Here is a 20,850-nt window from a genome sequence, read left to right on the forward strand (position 1 = left end):
AGGGATCTAACCAAAGCCCTGCACCACCCTTCCAACAATATCAAACCACAACTCTGACCCACAGCAAGGCAAAACCTTTCATCGAAGTGCCTACAGAGGCAACAGCAAAGGTCCATTCCCTAGACTCCTCTGCTAATAAAGAGTGACTTCCCTATCCTGTGAACACACTATAATTGTCAGGGGAAGGATTGCCCATTTCCTGTCACAACGTGAAAACATCACCTCAGACTAGTTTTCTTTACTGTGCAGGAAGGGTTCTACCTTGAATTGCACACTCCCAATATCCCACCCCGTATCATGTACTGAGGTCAGACCATCTACAGCTCCTGGGGAAATAGGTGCAGAACCTCCTAGCAAAGGGCACTGTGGAGCAGTGGCCGCACACCAGCAAGGGAAAGTAGTCTGTTCCCTCCAAGTCCTTGTTCCCACAAAGCACGGCACGCCTTGGCCAATCCTTGATCTTTGACCATTGAACAGGTTCAGCTCGTCAGAATACTTTCACATGGTCACATTATGAGATGTCGTCTGCTTGTCAGAAGAGGAAACTTCACTGCTGCATTTGATCTGAAGGACTAATACTTTCACACCATTCGTATCTTTTCTTCATGCTAGATGGCAAACATTACCAGTTCAAAGTTCTCCCCTTCGGGGTTAACACAGCCCAAGGGTATTTGCCAAGTGTTTGGCAGTTGTTGCAGATCATCTGTGCAGAAATGCAATCTACGTGTATCCATACCTAGATGACTGTCTTATAAAGAACAGCAGCAAAGACCATTGCCTAGCACATACTCAAAGAGCAGTGTCTGTAGTGCACAAACTCTGCTTCCCTGTCAACGCTCAAAAAATCACATCTCCTACCACAGCAGATTCAACCCTTCTTAGGGTCATCAACGCACAAACATGCAAGGCATATCTAAAACCATGGAGGGTGATGGCATTACAGCAAGTGCTGTCTCTTATTATACACATCGGCTCATCACTTTAAGAACCATAATGAAACCATTAGACGTGATGGCTTCTTGCATAGCAGATGTCCTGTACGCCCTTGTTGCAAGGCAGTTTATCAGGCAGTTGACGCAAACTGAATGGCACTATAGGCATCCGGATTGGTAATGACAAGGGCCCAACATTCTCTCCACTTGCGGAACAGCAACAGTCTCTTCATCAGGGGGCTCTTTATAGACTCTCTTCCGTAAGTGACCATACCACCAATGCCTCTCTCACAGAGCTGGTGGCCTACTTGCACCACATGACAATTCAAGATGCATGGGATCCTAAGCACCAGGGACTTGACATCAACTACTTGGAACTTACTTGGAGTTATAGCCATCAAGCCAATCCTCAAAGCATTTCTTCACTTTTTCAATGCAAAACTGTACTCATGAAAACAGACACAGAGAATTGGGGTATCTGTCACCCTTCTGAGTTGGTTCACTTAGAGAGTTACACAGTTTTGAAATAACTATCTAACAACTACTTAGTCAAAATAAGAGTCCCACAACGATCCAACCTATCCCCCATGCTTTTCAACCTTTATCTGGAATCACTGACAAATCCTTAAACAAGTAAACGTGTCATATCATGTGTATGCAGATGTTGACAGCTAGCTATACTTGAAGATCACCTCCAATAAAGATATTACTAACTCAATAACACACTTGTGAAAACCCAGTCCTGGCTGACATGTAACCGCCTCAATCTTAACTCTTCAAAAACCAAATTCCTATGCTTCTCTATACCTCACAGTACCCTTCGAATGCAAGATTGGAACACACACGTTGATGCTCTCATTAGTAAACCAATCACCATCAAATCCACAAAACCTCTTCCATATGCAGTACATTTTTCTAACTCAACATACTTAAGGTCAAACATTTCATACCATTTCTAGACCTCAAAACTGCAGTGCAAGCCTTTGTTGTGTCCAGTAGGGATTATGGGTGCACAACATTAACAGGAGTACCCAAATCAAGCCTGGAACCTCTCAAGCCTACCCTAAATGCCGCAGTGAGACTGATAACAGACCGAAGATAACAGTCCATTGACTCCTGTTCAAAGTGAGGAACCAGCTAAAGACGAGCTCAAGATCTCAGGAGGCAAGCCAGTCCCCAAGGAGTGCAAATTCCTTTTTGCTGAAACCCTCAGAATCTGCACTGTGAATATGCAACTCACTACCATCAAAGTTTGCTCCAACCCAGCAACACACATCTTCAAATAAAGATCAAGAAGATTCTGCTAACCAGATTTTCAAACTCAATTTTACAAGGGCTGGCTTGAGTTGAAGCCCATCCATCACTCTTGATGTATCCTGACAAGATTGTAGGTTTGCAGCTTTGCTGCCAAAAAGGGCATTGTTTCAGTGTCAATGAACTTTTTGGTTTCTCTGGCATTTCTCTGTGGGGACAATGGTTTAAAATATGACAAGCAATGGACCGATTAATCGATCTTGTGTACTATAATGTGTTTGCAGTTTCTTTCAGTATGTACAGCACTCTGATACCTTTGGGTCAAGTTCACACTTTATAAATCTCTATAAAATAAGAAAAAGAAGTGCACTCCACTCTGTTGAAAGACTGCCTTGTATTATATAGATAGAACTCAAGCATTAAGGAAGTCTAATCAGCTTTTTGCAGCTTTTGCCTTGCCACATAAGTGTATTCCTATTTCCAAAGCTGGCATCTCTAGAAGGATTGTTGAATCCAAGCTTGCTATGGTAAAACAAAATAACACTCTCAGTGTCACAGAGAGCCCACTCTCCATGGAAAAAAGAACACACACGCTGCTTTTTGAGTGATATTTGTATAATTGAATTATATAAAGCTGCTATTTGGCCAACACAACACATATTCACTAAACTTTATATATTGATGAGTTTGCACACCATCAAGCTTTAGTCAACCAAGCAGTTTTAAGGATGCTGTTTCAAACATCTGCATAAATTGCTACCTAGCCACCACTTTTGAAAATATTATATCTACATACACACATTGTATGAACTGAAACCTTTTACTTACCCTGTAACTATCTGTTCACAGTGTGTAGTGCTGTAGATAGATAATTCTCCCTCCTTCCCAGAAGATAGCAATGATCAAACTGCCCTGAAAAGTGGGGTTGCTGCCTCTGCATCACTCCCATCTGCCATCTGTTCTCCTTCTGCATACACCTGCCTGCCCTTTGTGGCCAACTTGCTGTTTCTGCCCTATGTTCTGTGTCTGATCACCTACCCCTCCTTCCTGCTCTTCGTGGTCCTTTATACTGCCCCTGCCAGCCTGCCTTTCATGGTCAGCTTGCTGCCCCTGACCCCTCCTTTATTCCTGCTCTCCATTCTCAGTGTGTATGCCCCCTCTCGCCTGTCATTATGGTCCGTTGTGCTTCTCCTGCCAGTGCCGGCTTACTCCCCATGTACAGCATGTTGCCAATGCCTCCCTCCACCTGGCCCGCCATTCTCCATATGCATGCCCTTCCTGTGTCCCTCCTGCCCTCCATCGTCAGCCTATTGGCCATGCCTAATGCCGACGAGTCCTGAATAGTCCGCTTTCTGCCTTGCTCTTCTCCTGCCTGCACTCCATTCTCTGTCTGTGTGCACCTGCCCCCACCCACCTGACCTCCAGGGTCAGCTTACCCCCGTTGGCTTGGTCTCCATAGTCAGCTTACTGCCCCATGTTCTCTGTGTGCGTCCCCCTGCTATCTCTCTCCTGCCCTATGTGGTCAATTGTGCTACCACTGCCATCCTCCCCTCTGTGATCAGCTTTATGGCCGTAAGCCCTTACCCCTGCCCTCTGTTCTTCATGTGTATGCCCTGTCCCCTCCCAACTGCCCTTATGGTCTTTTGTTCTTCCCCTTCCTGTGCTGATCTACTCTCCATTTTCAGCATTGTGCCCCTACCTCCCTCCACCTGGCCCTCTGTTCTCCATCTTCATTCCTCTGCTCGCTCTCGCCTGCTCTCCCTGGTCAGCTTGCTCCCCCTTCTCTCTTCCCCATGCTCTTTGTTCGCCATCTGCGTGACCCTGTCACCTCTCCTCTGTCTTCCAAGGTCAGCTTTTTGGCTATTCCAATGCCAACCAGCCCTGAAAAGTCAGTTTGCTGCCCCTGCTCCCTTCTACCTGAGCTCCGTTCTCTGTCTGCGTGTACATGTCTTTTACCACCTTCCCTTTGTGATCAGCTTGCTGCTCATGCCAACTTGTTCTCTGCGGTCAGCTTGCTGCCCCTACTCCACCCTCACCACTGCCTCCCTACTTTCCGGGGGCCCCCTGTCGCCTCCCTCCTGCCTTCCATGGTCCATTATGCTGGCTGGCTCTGCCGACCTGCCTTCCATGGACTGCTTGCTGCCTGACCACTCCCACTGTCTTTTATTGTTCTAGTGCATGCACTGTACCCTCCCTCCTGCCCTCTGCTGTTGTTTGTCTGCTAGAGTCCCTTCTGCCTGCTTGCCCTCATTTAAGCTTCGTAGAGCACTAACCATAATTTATGTGATGAAAAGAACCCTCTCATTTCTTGTATGTCACATTTGCTCTTTGTTCACAGACAGAGGGCAAAAGTCAGATTGTCTTATAATTAATTTTCCTTCTGACTTCAGAGTTCCAGGATTTTGTAAGGTGAACTGTCTGACCTGCTGTTTAGAGTGTGAAACGAAAGACTATGGGGTGTCAGGTTTTTCCTAACACACAACATTAAAATGACTAAGTCAACTGTTCAAACATTTAAAAATATATTTCAGTAGCTGTGAAAGCCCATTTTTTGTATTTCTGTTTGATGAAAAAAATATTTTAATAGGATGAAAACAAATCTTCACAGATTGTTAATACACTATATAGTTTTATCAGTAAAGCTGCAAGTTAGTAGAAAGGTTTTTGGACATCTCTTTGAAATTTACTGTGTGTAGAGGACAGTATGCTACCACATCATCGTTTAGTAATATATTTATTTAAAGGGAGTGTTTAAACAGAGAAACACTCATGCCCTGATGGCGATGCTATTTGTAAACTAAAAACAGCTTTAGTCTACTTAATCAAACAAAATAGATTTTTGTACTGCAGAAATGCTGAGCTCACATATTTGGAGGTGCAATCATATGTGAGAATGAAGAAAAAGGTGACTCCTTAACCTATTTGCCTAGAATCACATAATTTGAGACCCTTTTATGAGTTAAATTGAGTAGATTATTCAAGTTGCAAGATTTATGAGTTATAACTTGACTCATAAAAGGGTCTCAAATTATGTGATTCTAGGCAAATAGGTTAAGGAGTCACCTTTTTCTTCATTCTCACATATGATTGCACCTCCAAATATATGGCTAGCCCGCAAGGGGCAGCCATCTAACAGCTACCCGTTTGGTTGCTAGCATTATCCCTAGTAGCGTGAATCCTACTCCCTCTTTGGCATGGTATTAGGTGTAATAGGCAATGCTGTACAGTATTATACTGGTATTTCAGTAGGGCATCAGCCTCGTACACCTTCCCAAGTCATGTGGAGCAAATTGGCTCCACGCCTCTACCCCCCACCCTTCTCACACTTAGGGCAAGTGTCCAAGTTGGGTATATTTTATGCAGTCTTGTTAGCAACAAATAAGCGAGATCCATGGCTAAAAACGTGCCAGCTTAAAACACTTATTACAAGATATGACCCTTACCAGTGCCCAGGCATTACTCCATTCCCCATCCCACAGAGGGGTCTGTAGGGTCTCTGTCCTAGCCCTATCTCTTCATCAGCTGAGTCTTGGGCACATCATGTTTGAGTGAACTATATAGACATACCAGTCTCCAAGGAGAACCCATTTCCAGCAGCGCCTCCAATGTCCTTGACTAGTCAGGGGTTTGTGAAAGGGCAGTCCAAATCTCTCTAGCTATTTTGGTTAGCTTGGCAAATTGTAAAAGCTGACCGGGGCCCAACTCAAATGTCTCCTGTGCCTCAGTAAAAGTAATGCACCTCGCCCTCAGATGTAGCTCCAGTAATGTTTCTCAGCTGCCTTTTTCTAGGTGGAGACTGATGTATCCTTTTATTATGTGGAGGAAGGGTTGTAGACACCATATTGGTAAGTTTCTAGAGAACAGAAGTTTGCACAAAGTGGACTTATTCGCTAGTTACATGCCTATGCCACCCTCCTCGCCACAGACAGCCATTCAGGTGACCACCTTCCATGAGACGTAGAGGTAAATCTTTTGCACCATGCGTCCCAGCCAGCAACTGCTTTTCCCATTGGGCCCAACTGTGCACCACTTAGCAGCATGCTGGCGATGTGCCTCTATATAGTATAACAATTCCATGTCCAGTAAGCCGAGACCCTCTCCTTCCATGTCTAGTTTCAGCACTTTCAGCCAAACTCTGCAGCGATTGTCTATACATATGAGTATAGTTAAGAAGCTGCCTAGTATTTTAAACGTTTATTGCTGTATTGGGCATTGCCTGTTTTGGAGTATATAGAGGCACCTGGGCAGAAACACCAACTTTGCTACTGCAATCCTACCTTTAACTGACAACTGTAGTTTATTCCAAAAGGACACCAAATCCTTCAGTCTAGTCAGTAGTCTGCCCATGTCATACTGTTTCTCAGCTTTATGTAGCACCTGTATACCCAGGTATCGAACGTTGCCCAGTTCCCACCATAAGCCTGGGTCAGGGAGGGGGTCTATACAGTCTCTGTCCAGTCTTGTGATGGCCAATATTAAGGATTTGGCCACATTCACCTTGAGTCCCGACAGCCTCCCAAATTTCTGCAATTCCGACCTCAAAATTGGCACCGCATACCATGGGCATTTTTGGCGTAGAGGTAAACTGCGCTCTGTATCTCCACATCCTTATCCCCTACTCCTGTAGTACCTCTTGCAGGTAGGCTGCCAATGGCTCTATGGCCAGCGCAAATAAGCAGAGAGGCAAAGGACCTCCCTGTCAGGTTCCTCTCTGTATTTCCTGACTGTCAGAGATATATCTCCCAGACCTAACTTTGGCTGTCAGTGCTGGGGGCAACAAGGTTATCCATCGCAGCAAATTTGTGCCAAACCCAATGTGTTTTAAATGAGGTGGCATAAAATCCCACCCAATCATATCAAATGCTTTCTCAATGCTGAAGGCAGCCATCGCCATCTCTATCTGAAAGTCCTGTACAGACTACATGACATGTGAGTCTGCGGATATCCTGAGGGTACATCTGTTGGGGATGAATCCACATTTGTCATGCACCCGATGCTAAATAACCCCCTGTAATCTATTTGCTAGGATTTTAGAAATCATTTTCACATCCACATTAATCATAGAGAGCAGAATGTGGCAGCCAGTTCTCTCCCGATCTGGTCCAGGGAGCAGGACTACAAGTGCCTCTCTCATAGTTTGTAGAAGTATTTCCACGTCCTTAGCTTCATGAAAGACTTTCAGGAATTTCTCTGAAACAAGCCTGCATTTGTAGTATAAAACTCTGTTGCAAGCCCATCTGTGCCTGGTGTTTTGTATCTAGGCATGCCTTTTATGACCACCAGTATCCTGTGTTGTGACCGACTAGGCGTCACCTGTCGCAAGGGACATGATCAAGTTTGTCTTTCTTACCCTCCGAAGAGGCCACATCGAAAGACTACCACCTCTTTGTGCAGTAACTGCTTGTACTCTTTCAGTTGTGAATCTGTCAAACCTACTCATGTTCAATCCATCGTACCCTTGGCATCCACTATCTCACCCTATGATGTGGGGTTGTCTTGCTCTTCTCTTTGAAGCTGTACCAAAGTATCTTCCTGGGCCTTCAATTCCCTATGCAGTTGCTTTTTGATTCGGTACACTTAAGTGAGGCACGCCCCATGCAAGGCAGCTTTAAGCATGTCCCACTTGTTAGCTCCAGTCATAGTGGGCCCTCAAATGTGTGTAAGGATTTGCTCCAGGACCTTCAATAAATCAGCATGAAATGCCCCAACTCACAGCTTCTCTGGATCAGGCACCATGTAGTGATAGATGGGGTATTGTGGCACCACACATATGTAAGGAGTATTGCAGCATGGTCCGACAAACATCTACCCGATTGTTCGACTGTGGTAATCTGAGCACCAATACTGTTTCCACAAGTATTCTGTCCAGCTTGCTGTGCATGTTGTGCATGCTCAAATGGTATGTGAATTCAATCCCTGTCAGATGTTGTGCCCTCCATGCATTAAAGCAGTCCACATGTCATTACCTTCTCCAGTGGCCCAGTCATACCAGGTTTCTTGTTGTGTTTGGGGGTGACCCGTCCATATCTACTTTTAAAATCCAGTTGAAGTCTCCCGCCCAGATGAGAGGCGTCTCTGTGAATATGTCAAGCACCTTCCAGAAAAAGGATTTGTCACTGCAGTACCGAAAATTGAAAACAAATGGGGGCCTTCTGATTGGAGGATGGAGCATTTGCTCCTGTTGTCAATCCGATACTGCAGACTGGTTCTGCATTGAGAGCTATTTAATTTGCTGGCCTCAGCACAGATAAAAATGTTATGGCCACCATTACAGGACGTGGGCACTCTGTCGCCGTCACCTACAAATGTTTGAAAAATGAGATAGAAGAGGGTAGAGCAGGTACACCTTGACCCCTAGGCACTTGTGGGGGTGGCCCCAAGGGACCTCAAAAGGAGCCAAAAAAAAAAACCACCTAGTGCAGCCCTTCCGCTCTAGCGTCACCCCAGTGGTACCTTGGTACCAGGCAAACTTCCTCAGTAATCTTGCACACCATTGGGGTACCATTAGGATGCAGCATGTGTGGCGGGGGTATTCTGGCAACCGAAAAAAACATTGCAAAGGAATTGATATTTGAGCCTCACTGGTTAGTAGTGTGCTCCAGGGTTAGGTGAGGCTCTGTAGCCCAACCCCACAAAACCCCCCTCCTGCTCACAGCGGAAGGCCATGCACAGTCTAAAGATGTACACCTGCAGGGCTTAGGCTTAGGGCCTTGTTTGAGGCTCACTCTTGCTGCGCATGCCAAAAGGCCATGCGCAGTGAGGGTGTTGGCTTAATATTTGTTAGGTATGCTCAGTCTTTACCTTATTTAACATGGAGTAATACTTGCATCTTGTACTTAAGTGATTTATAAACCGTGAACCATATACCATTCAATATTCACAATCACACTTGCCTCCAGGGTTAATGCTTTTTCCGTGCTATGGAGCCACATGTATTCAATTAGTAATTCTATGCTGCTTATGATTTTTGTGTTATCCGTGATGTCATCCAATAGGGTTGTCTTTTCAGATGATATCAATGATGGCATTTAGAATTTCATGAGTGATGTAATATGTGAAGCCATAAGCAGTGCTTGGCAGCAGCGCAGGTTATAGTTAGGTGAGTAAATTCTACCTTTACATTTGTTTTTACGTTTCAGCTCCTAAATATGTCACTTTAAGCTTTGTTTTTTTTCAGTGAAGCTTTCAGTGAAGTTTCAGATTTTTTTTTAATGTAAACTTATATCTTATTCCCTTACCTTACTAGAACGTCACTTCAGCTTTTGATTTTTGATTTAGAATATTCTTCAAATTATACAGGGACACTGTGTATTTGTCATTATTACAGTGGTTCCATAGAAAAGGCATTTTTTTTATTTGCCTATAACTTTTGACTACATGAATTCTACTTGGCGAGTAAAGTTTCTGCCAGCCAAGTTTCATGAAGATCCATGCAGAGAGAAAAACAAGGTGTTTTCTTAATTTAGCTTCCCGTAGGAAAAACTTCTGAAAGCATTTGCCCCAATCTTTGCACAAAAGTAGAACCTTACCAAGAAACCATGCTTTCTTTGGTTTGGCATCAGTTTATTAGTTTCTGAGCTACAAGGGCTTTGTTGCTGTGTGAGCTTGAAAGACTCAGCACTTGAATATCTATGCCATTTAACCTTCTGGGCAACACATCTGAAATTTTTCCTAAGTTATTGTCGTCTCGAAGGGCCAGCATTTCGTGTACAGAAACACTCTCCATTTTTTGAAGAATCTTAATTCAGACGTGACGGGTGATTTTACAGTGAGTCCAACACAGGTCCAGGTCTGTGCACCCTGCCACTCACTCTGAGACACACTTGGGACTAAACACGAGGATATGAACACTCCGATGGAGGCGAGCGCACAGTGATGTAGTGGGCATCAGACGCAGGTGTCAGTTTAGGCAGACTACCACTCACTTCACTGCACACTCCAATGGAGGCAAGGGTACACTTAGGTAGTGGGCGCTCAATGCAGACACAAGTTTACACCCACCTCCATTCATTTAATTTATGGATAAAACTCACCAAAAGAACAAAGGTAAATGATTATGAAAGTATTTTTTTGACAAGTCACACAGTTTTTGTAAGTATGTATTTTAAATTTGAAACCCTGTGGAAAAAAATGGAAATCACTAAAAACCACTATTAAAATTTAGTTATGGTTGTAGCTCAAACGTATAACACCACTGGAATTCACTAATTATGATTTGGGGTGAAAATCATACCTTAATCCTTCCTCTTGCTTTGGGATTGACAACACACTTGACATCATTCACAATTTCATTATTGAAAAGATACTTATGGATGATTCTAACCACTGATTCTGCACCTTAGAATACTCTCCAGGTATCACACTGAGCCTGAAAACTTTTTCCAGAAATACCCCTGTATGCCCCTAGGTGGTTCAGTGCCACCCCAGAAGTGACACCGCGCAGCCACCTATAAGCACCACCCCATGTGCTGTGTTTGTTTGTTTCCATCTTTCTAACGAAGATCCAGAGCTCTCCTCCCAAATTAGTCATGCTCCTGACAACTTCTAAAACGAATTCCAGTATGCTAGGGAATGATGTCCATCCTAAAAAAGGTTGTCTGTCTTCATTGGGGACCACAGTTACATAGCCGATTCCCTAGCTGATCCTGGTGTTCCCAGAGCCTCCCAGGTGATGCTGCAGCAGTCAAGGCTTTCAAAGAGCCTATGCCACTGATTCCAACTTCTTGGAGCCCCAAGGAACTGCAGGAGCCTCTAGTCGAGTTCTTGCCAGCAGGTTCGCCCCAGCACAGTCTGCTTCCTTGGAACTATTTCTAGGTCCCATACCAACTCTGGTATATATGCCTGCTTTTGCTTCAGAACATGTGCCAGGCGCTCCTCATCCGTGCCAGAAGAGGATTCCGTGCTTATTCCGGTATGACCTCAAACTGACTTTAGGCCTGTCTCAACTGATGCCACACCACAAAATCACTAAAGTGTGACTGGTTGTTCTACAGCCTGACTCCGCAGAAACACCAGCAGAGGCTCCCATTATCTTTTTTAGCTCCTATTTTAAACAAGGTATTCCACTAGACAAGAAAAAGATGATGTTAGTGGGAAGGGGAAAGCAATGACAATTGTTACAAGAGGCCAGTGGGCTTGATACCTCTTTTGACACAGGGTTGGACAAGCTATTTGGCCAACCACTTTAGGAGAGTGCATCATCTGCATTAGTGGTTTATCTGATAGAGACAACTAGCCGCAGATTCCTTATCTTAGAATTCTCCCCCAGGGGCAGACTAGATCCAGAAATTTTTCCTCAGCAGTACCTCTGTGCGTCGGTAGAGGGCCTTGAGCGACTTCGCAGCGATGAAAAAAGGAAAGGCAGTGCAGAAGAGAATCCTTCCGAAGGGAATAGTAATTTTAATTAAGCTGGCTACACACTAGCCAACAAGTAGCTGTCTTAAGGCTGCATCCAGAGTACCTGTCCTTGACAATTGGCAGGCTGCAAATTGGGTATCTGTGCAGATGTTAACAAAGCACTACTGCCTTGATAGCCAGGTCAGACGGAAAGGACATTTCGCTCCTCCAGCTGTGCAAGATTTTTTTGGTCTGAGTCTACTCCACAGACCCTCCACCTACAGGGGTACTAATTTGATATCTGTTTCGAAGGTGAGGAATCTGCAGTTTGAAGCATCCTTCATAAGAACAAGTTACCTCTGGTAATGCTCTTTGGTGGAAACTGTATCTAACTGCAGATTCCTCACTACCCTCCTACTTCTCTATTCTGTGGAGAGGCATCTTTTTGCCATCTTTAAAGGTCCCAAGTTAGGGATCTGCCACTTGTATTGACAATAGTTTGTTCTCTGCGTTTGACGGTGCGGAAAGCGACTAGCAAGAAACTGACTTCAGTACACTACTGTGTTTCGCATATATGTCTCCCTTTTGTTGTATCTGAGGTGGCACGGCGCTACTTAGTTTTGTGCCGGAGTATTGCTGGAAACAGTTTCTTTATCTAAACTGGCACCTGGGCAATAACCTATGGGGAGGAATCTGCAGTTAAATGGAATATCCACCAGAAAGCACATTACCAAATGTAAATAACTTGTTTTTCATTTTATCATTTATGATCTCACCATTGACATCACTGCTTGAATGTAACTCGCACCAGGCCCTTGTGCTGCATACGACATTACCCCGTTGCGGACACCATAAAGGACATCAACCAATGACAGCACTGATGACTTCGTCAGTAACATTACAGATGTTCTGATTACTCCACTGTGTCTATTAACAAAAAAGAATATCATTTATTTAAACATATACACAACACATAAATAAGTCTAGAACTTGCAATAAAAAAGAAGTTGAATTCAGTCAGAGACTTAAGTAAACTTACAGACACACACTGAGGCAGATACACATGCTCCCACTCACTCACAAGCACGTACATAAGCACAGATATATTAAATCATATTCATAGTCACATTTATGGGCACCATTTGGAAGCCTATACTGTTTCCAATATTTAGGGGCTGATGACGAGTCTGGCGGTCTGACCGCCGCGGCTGTGGCAGTCCGTCCGCCACATTACGAGGTTGGCAGGCAGACAGCTGTCCTGGTTGTATTCAGCCAGTGTGGCGCTAAACTTAGTGCCGCCCTGCTGATTACAACCTTCTTCTCTGCCAGCATTTTCCAGGCGGTTTGACTGCCATGAAAAGGCTGGCACAGAACTAGTGCAGGGGTCCCCCTGCCCAGCACCCTTGAAATACGCAGTGTCTGCTCTAGTCTGCAGACTGCCCATTTCAAGGGTCCTGGTGCACCCTGCATGCGGCTGCATTGCCGCCGGCTCAATTATGAGCTGGGAACAATGCTGCTGCACCTTTCATACTGGGCTGACTGGCAGAAGTCAGCCCAGTGGGAAAGTTGTAATGGGGCTGGCAACGCGGCGGTCTCCTGGTCGGGAGTTTGGCAGACGGATGTTTCAGTTTGCCAAACTCCTAATGACCCCCTTAATCACACAAGCACAGTAACGCACTCAGAACAAGAAATAGGAATACACATATTAATACATGGCTATTCACTCATGTAGAAACTGCAAAATACATGAACAGATGTCCTTTAAAACACACTGCAAGGGGAAAATAAAACAACTGGATAAACACTTTCATTTAAACTCAATCTGACACAAAACAAAACTGGGATATGTAAAGAATATATCATATATTACAAATTAAACTGCTGTCTACACAAAGACAGAACTCCTTTTATGCACTAGTGGCATATAGAAAAATAAATAATTTCAAATATAAATAGAGTTACGGGGACATAAAAAGAAACATTTAAGTACAGATAAATACAGGTAAATCTATAACACATGCAGTCAGTATGTTGCATATATGCATCATATAGACTGCAGAAGTATTTACAAATATGACAGTAATCAAGCCTCTAGCCCAGTGGTTCCCCACCTTTTGACTTATGTGGCCATCATTACTGGAATTCGGAGACCCCCACTGAATCATTATTGGAATCCGAACTGAGCCATTGCTGAAAGCTGGGGACTTAGGGGGTTATTACAACTTTGGAGGAGGTGTTAATCCGTCCCAAAAGTGACGGTAAAGTGACGGATATACCACCAGCCGTATTACAAGTCCATTATATCCTATGGAACTCATAATACGGCTGGTGGTATATCCGTCACTTTACCATCACTTTTGGGACGGATTAACACCTCCTCCAAAGTTGTAATAAACCCTTAATCTGTTAATATTATTTAATCTTCTAAGCAGTTGCAAACTCCCTGAGGTGCCTTCGCAGACCCCTGGGGTCCCTGCTCTAGCCAAAACTAATGGTAGAAAAGAAACTTATGCACAATGGGGGAAGCACAATACAAATACTTATCGCTGCATGTGTCTCTTTACCTATGTCCCTGGATCTTAAAGTGCTTTGTATCACTTGATTGAGATTTGAGCTATAAATCTTTATAACTTAAAGTAGGTCCCCATAAGTGACTCGTAACCTGTTTCTCTGTGTTCCACTGTAAAGAATGGAAAATAAATATGAAGAACTAAAACTAGTTTATAAAACGCATTAATTTAATATTCATAAATTTGTATTACACCATAATATAAAACCTTTAAAAAGATGTATACGCCAAAATAAAATAACAACATTATTAAACAGGACCGCATAACTTAAAATGACAAATTAACAAGTAAAGGAAGAAAGCATAATAAGCAACCATTGATATTTGGGAAGAGAGAGTTACACTTCATGTCAGAATAGTATACTCCTCTACAGCCTAACACCACACTATGGGGTTCGTTACGACCCTGGCTGACGGCGGTATTTTGGGGAAAGGTACTGCCAACAGGCTGGCAGAACCATTCCACAAAATATGACATTGGCGGTTTGGCTCAAGCCAAACCGCCAATGTACCACTCTGTCCGCCAGGGCAGTAACAGCCGGCGGGCTGGAGACTTCGGTCTCCAGCCAGGTGGCCGTCACAGTCCCACCCTCAGGATCATGACCCCGCCTACCGCCATGGTTTTCGTGGCAATCTTACCGCCATGAAAACCATGGTGGTAGGCACTATCAGTGCCAGGGAATTCCATCCCTGGCACTGATAGGGGTCTCTGCCCCTCCCCCCCTTAACACACCTACACGCGCAAACATACGCACACGCATTCCAGATGACTCACACCCGCATGCACGCATACAAAAACAGACACACACATGGATCATGATACGGTCGGCGGCGTTCTCCTGGTGGTAGGCGGAATTTTCCGCTAATGTTAAAATGAGGGCCTATGTTCCTTCTGTTTCTCCATCTTTAAATTAAAAACTCAATTACCTCTCTAATAACTGTTCCAGAAAGAATAAAGAAATACAACCTTCGTGTGAAAATTATAGATAACATAGTTCTCCTAGTAAACAGAACAAGGTGTTCAAAATGTACTTTCTCCACCACCAAGAAACTGTACACATATGGTGTAAAATATAAAATCATATTTTAACAAATTGGAAATCAGACACAATGTAGAAGCAAGCATTGATGTCATCAGTGATGTTATTCCTAGTCATTATTACAATCATAGTTTATGCCTCTTATTCTGTATGCAGTGATGTCATCTGGGACGTCATATGCACCACAAGGGGGTGATGCATATATTATGGTTACAGCAGTGATGCCATAAATGATTTAATGAATTTTTTCATATAGAAATGTCGCGTGTGTGTGTGCGCGTGCACACACAAAGGTTTAACACTGTAATTTGCGAATTTCAGTGGTTTTATACCTTTGAGCCACAACCATAACTTTTTTTCCTGTGAAAATATGCTTATATGTATAATAATGCCTAGAGATGGCAATTACTCTGCCTACTGTATTTTTGACTTTTCTCTTGTAATCAGGGTAGCTGCAATTGCTATTGTTTTTGGCTTAAAAAGTCTTTCCAAAGGGCACGGTGAAAATGACCTACATTTGGATACTTTGAGATTTTATGAGCAGTTGGAGTTTTGGTTAGCTAATCAGTGCAAGCCACAATCACTGACTGACAGACATGCCTTTTGCCCGCACTGTTTGAAAAACAGTTCATGGTTCATTTTCTCAGTCATGAAAATACCAATAGGATTGAGACCACAGTTGTCCTGGGCTTTTTCTGCACCACCGTAATCTTAAAGGGCATGTCTCATTTCAATGGGCATTTTCTTCAGCAAAAGTTGTTCTAATGGTTATGTACTTCTATATTATCTGAATTTAAATAGCCCATCTTGGCCTTGGGTAGACATGCACATTCTCTTTTGCTCTCAACTGTTACCTGTAGAGTATGTTGCTGTCTATGTTTGGCTACCTATGCATTGCCGCTTTTGTAGGGAGTTAGCTGTGGGGTGTATTTCATGACACTTTCATTCATTTTAAAGACCATGTTATCAGTAATTGTTATGGGCATATTTTGTGACGCATTAGACCTAAATAGCGCATTCTGTGGCAGTAATAGTGAGCAAATCACACAGCACAGTAATTCCTACAGACATTTTCTGTGGCACAGAAATTCTTGAAGAACTCATTAACTCTGCATATTAATTTTATTGTGTATAATACTGTAATTTTGGAGGTATATTCATTGGCTCTGTGGTTTTCCTGTTCTTGCAGAGCACTCTGTTTGGAAGGACCTTTGGCATAAAAAATGATAATAGCTAGAAGCTTTGGTTATGATAATGCGTGGTTTGGTACTGGGAGTGATTTAGGTACTGCCTGTGATGGCAAATGGATGGACACAGATTGTGATTTGCAATAAATCTGTCTTGTTTGAAAATAAAAATAGGTTCGTGGGCAACACGCATTCACTGTATATTGGTCCTAATTTCTCCTCACCAGCCAGGATACCACTGGAGACATCTACTACTTTAACTTTGCCACGGGCCAGTCGACATGGGACCATCCAAGCGATGAACACTACCGGGAACTGGTTGTGCAGGAGCGTGAAAAGCTGCAGGCCCACGGCGGCAGTGGTGTCTCAGGAGCACCCAAGAAAAAGGAGAAAAAGAAAAAAAAGGAGAAAAAGGAAAAGGAAAAAAAAGACAAGCGTGACCGTGAGCTGCCAAAACCCATTGCAGTGAGTTTAACCTGCCCTTGATGTGGGACTCAGATATCCAGATAAGGGAAAAGGGGCCCAGATGGGGAAATGTGCTATAGCCGCAGCCCACTTCTAGGGGTCTTTTTAGAAAACAAAACCATAACGTTTTACCGACATTCCCTTTACTAATGCAGACATTTAGTTTCCTTCAGCTGTGGTGGGGTTTTAGTTGAAGTGCTGTAGTTTCCTTCTTTCTATCTTTTGTTGCTGGGATTGTTAATATCCCAGTTACATCACAACTTGTCAGCTCTTACAATCTTTGGTTCTATGTTATCAATCTTATCTCAAAATACTGCCACTGTACTACATATCATTGCATGAGTATTATGTTACTTTAGGTCCAACATTAAAATTGGCTTAAGTTCAGGGATTGCAGTGGGGGTAGATATAGTCCAAAGACCTAAACATGCATAGGGGTTTCAATAACATGTTAGTGTATAGTATATTAGAACTACTAGACTTTAGCTTTATGTTATGATCTGGCCTACATGTTGGGTAAGGATGCGCTTTAAACTCCCCAAATTGGATTGCAGTATCTTGGATGTATTGAGACTTAAATCATAATGGCCACACGCCCATCCTTTCTAAAGCACCACTATGTCGCAAATAAAACTGTCCAGACACTGTCTAGCTACTGCTCGAGTAGCCAGTGGATTAAATTCAATCTAAAAGAAGTTAAAAATAAGTGATAGGTTGAATTCTCTATCCATGTCAAGTATGGTTCAGTGTTTTTTACAGTTACAATTTGTAAGTACATCTCCACAGCCTTCATTTTAAGCTTGTTTAGTAATCTTTCAGCCAAACATAAATCCAGGAAGCATCGTTTCACCCTCTCCTTTGCGTCATGTCCAAGACTTTGTGGATGTGAGAACATTTCAATTAAATCCAGTGTTTGAAAAGATGATTTTAAATACACCAACCACAGTAATCTGTTTACATTTTGCAAGGATTAACAGTCTGTCATAAACACTCTCACCAAGCCAGCCTCAGGGTTTTGGCAACATTTGATCCATAGGAGGAATGGAGCCACTTATCCCTATAAAAGGTAAGCCCAACTCCTCATGGCAGATAGGATTTGCGATTTTTTTTTTTTAACTGCTAGCAATCTATCTGTAAACACATTCTCTTTAGACTAAAGTACATCCTTTGTTTGATGTCCTCACACCCATGCCTCCATATAGACAGGCCAGGATGCATTTTATCTTATAGAAGGACAGCTACTAATGGTTTCTGCTTTAAAACCCATGCAAAGCGCAAAATGGCTTCTGTGTTTCTTTCCATCTGTTGTAATTTTATTTGGAGATGTGATTTCTATGTTAACGAGGAACTGAAAGTTATCCCTAAATAACTAAAATTGTTTATCCTTTTTAGGGGTATACCCCCCAAATCTAAATTGCTTTGTTTTTATATTTGATGGTCTACACCTCATTGTATAAGATTTAGATTGGTTCACTTTTAGGTCCAGGCCCTCCATATAGCCCACAAACTAGTCTAATAAACCCTGCAGACCATTTGCCATGAAATCGATCAGAACTGCATCATCTACGTACAACAATATTGCACTTGTCGTGACTAGTATACAACCCTGTCTTACTCCTCATGAGGACTCTATTTGGGATGTTAATTCTCCCTGAGGAACATATCTTATTTAGACTTTTAGATCATAGTGTAAATGCTTTACTAGTATGAGAAGATCAGGTACTGGCCCCGAAATCTGCATTCTTTCCCATTGTTTATCCCTATTTACTAAATCAAAAGCACTCAATAGGTCAGTGAATGCCAAATGAATAGCCCCCCTTTTTTATTTTACATATTCTACTTCCAACAAGGTGAAGATTTAAGATTTGCTCTACTGTTCATGTGCCTGGTCTAAAGCTAAAGTGAGCGGGTGTTAAGATCTCATTCTCCTCCACCCAGGTCTCCAGACGGGCCAGGATAACAGACCCCAGGATTTTTTCTGTGGAGTCAATGAGAGAAATTGGGCTATAACCAACTAGTGATGATTTAGCTCCCTTCTTAAAAATTGGAACTAAAATGGCAGATCTCCAGGACTCCGGAATATTGCCCACTACCGCACTCCCTAGCAGATTTGTTACCACCATCCCCCAAATATGTATGTTTGATTTAAAAAGATCAACTGGGACCCCATTAGGGCCTTAGACCTTCCCAGAGGAGGAGAGGTTGATGGCCGTTTACCACCTCTTCCAGCTCAACAGGCATATTAAGGGGAACTGGGGCTACTGCTACAGCGTCAGACCTGACTAAGGTATCATTCCTGTCATTGGATCTAAAAACAACAGAGAAGTGTCTCACCCACTCAACTGCTGGGATCAGGGCTTCTACTTTAGGGGAGTCGTGATCTGGAAAAAAAAGGAATTATTAATCACCTTCCAGAACTTAGTACTATCCCTTAATGTCGCAGCGGCAAATGGGTCCTCTCGGGGTTTATTTCTTAATTCCCTTTTCCTATCCTCCACTATGGTCTTTTAATCTCACCTTTCGTTTCGAATTAACTAGCAGGTAGTTTGGGAATATTAGCTACAACAACTACATATGGGCTAGCGATAGGAGGGAGACTGATCACAGAGAGGGTAACTAAACTACTTGATTTGATTTTCTGTGTAAGGTATTCTCAGCTTGTGTCTTCAGAACCTGATTCCTGCTAGCCTCAGGTAAAAACGTAGGGGTTGCCTCTGACAATATATCATCTATCTGCAAGTTTTACCGCTTTTTTCCTCTGCTGTCCTGCGGCCAATGGAGTTGATTACAATCAACGATTGGGGAGTTGCTCCAGCAACCTCCAGTTACTGTACTGGCAAGCGAACCTCACGACTGGCCTTACTGGAATTTGTTTAGGTTTTTAGACTGGCTTCTATGGGAGCAGGCCAGTTGTACACTGGACTCCGATTTTTATCCAACAATTCACTAAGTCGACCACTCATAGCGTCCCAAAAATCGGGGCCCAATGATGTCAGGGATAACTCCCAACACTGATTTTGCGTTACCTGTGCCTGTTTTAAATTACCTGGCTTGGCTTACTGGATCTTTTCCTACTTTTCACTACTGGTTCCAAATCAGGCGAACAAACAGCTGGTTTAGGGGTATTCTTTTGGGCCGTTCAGTCCCCTGTGTCCCCTATGTCGTCTCTTTCTTGGTTATTCACATTTCCAGCTCCTATATAAGTGGTTTGCACTATGGAGTGGCCAGTTAGGGGCACAACAATATGTCAGGTATTGTCAGGTGAGGTGGGCCTCGGTGATACCGATGGCACGGATGATGTAAAATCCTTGGCTGTAAGGGAAAGCCATTGCTCTGCCAACTTTATTTTGTTTGATGTAACGTCTACTGCCCTCACCAGAAGACTGTCTGTAGTTGTGCGGGGTTGGACATTTATATAAGGTGGATGATCCACTACAACTGCAGAAACACATTTTCTTTTCCCCATGGTTGAAGCAAGAAATAACGCACAAAGAGTGCAGATCAAAATATCATACAGTAGCTTATACTGGGGCTGGTGATAGCTGCTGCCTGGAAACAGGGAATAGTGCCAAAGGGGGTGGCCTGGCCTGGGCTTTTCTGGGCAATGATGGGATAAGATGGGTCTGTCTTGGCCTGCTTTTCGCCCGGGCACACGCTTGGGCACGACACTCACTGCAGGACTTATTAGACGCTCTAATAGCACCGCTTCACCTTTTCTCCCAGGCCCTTGCCTTGCAGCCACAAAGAAGTCTGGGGGGGCGATGATGCACCCCAGAACCCGGCACCAGAGTCACTGTTGTGCAGGCAGTGAACAATTCTTAACAACCCGCGCTTCAGGACTAACTAGGCGCTCTAATAGAGTGGCTTCACCTTTTGTCCAGGCCCCTGTCTTGCAGGCACAAAGGAGTTTGGTTGGACGAAGTCCCAGCCCAAACCCCCCCACCAGAGTCACTGTTGTGCGGGCAGGGAATCACTCTTCACAACATCAGAGTAATTCTAAGTTGCCTAATTAAGCTTTATGCCAGTGTCAGAACTTGCCTGACAGATAAAAACTATGTGAGTTCAGG

General features: G+C 43.5%; 1 protein-coding gene across 3 annotated transcripts in view; it reads left to right on the forward strand.

Annotated features, from left to right (window-relative positions):
* Positions 1 to 20,850, forward strand: part of CEP164 (centrosomal protein 164) — a 393,961-nt gene that overhangs the window by 71,293 nt on the left and 301,818 nt on the right. For all 3 annotated transcript variants that reach the window (XM_069224719.1, XM_069224720.1, XM_069224717.1), the window contains exon 4: positions 16,546 to 16,783. In XM_069224719.1, the coding sequence (XP_069080820.1) occupies positions 16,546 to 16,783 (238 nt within the window). The remainder of the gene's footprint in view (positions 1 to 16,545; positions 16,784 to 20,850) is intronic.

Source organism: Pleurodeles waltl, chromosome 3_1 (genome assembly GCF_031143425.1).
Source record: "Pleurodeles waltl isolate 20211129_DDA chromosome 3_1, aPleWal1.hap1.20221129, whole genome shotgun sequence".
NCBI lineage: Eukaryota > Metazoa > Chordata > Amphibia > Caudata > Salamandridae > Pleurodeles > Pleurodeles waltl.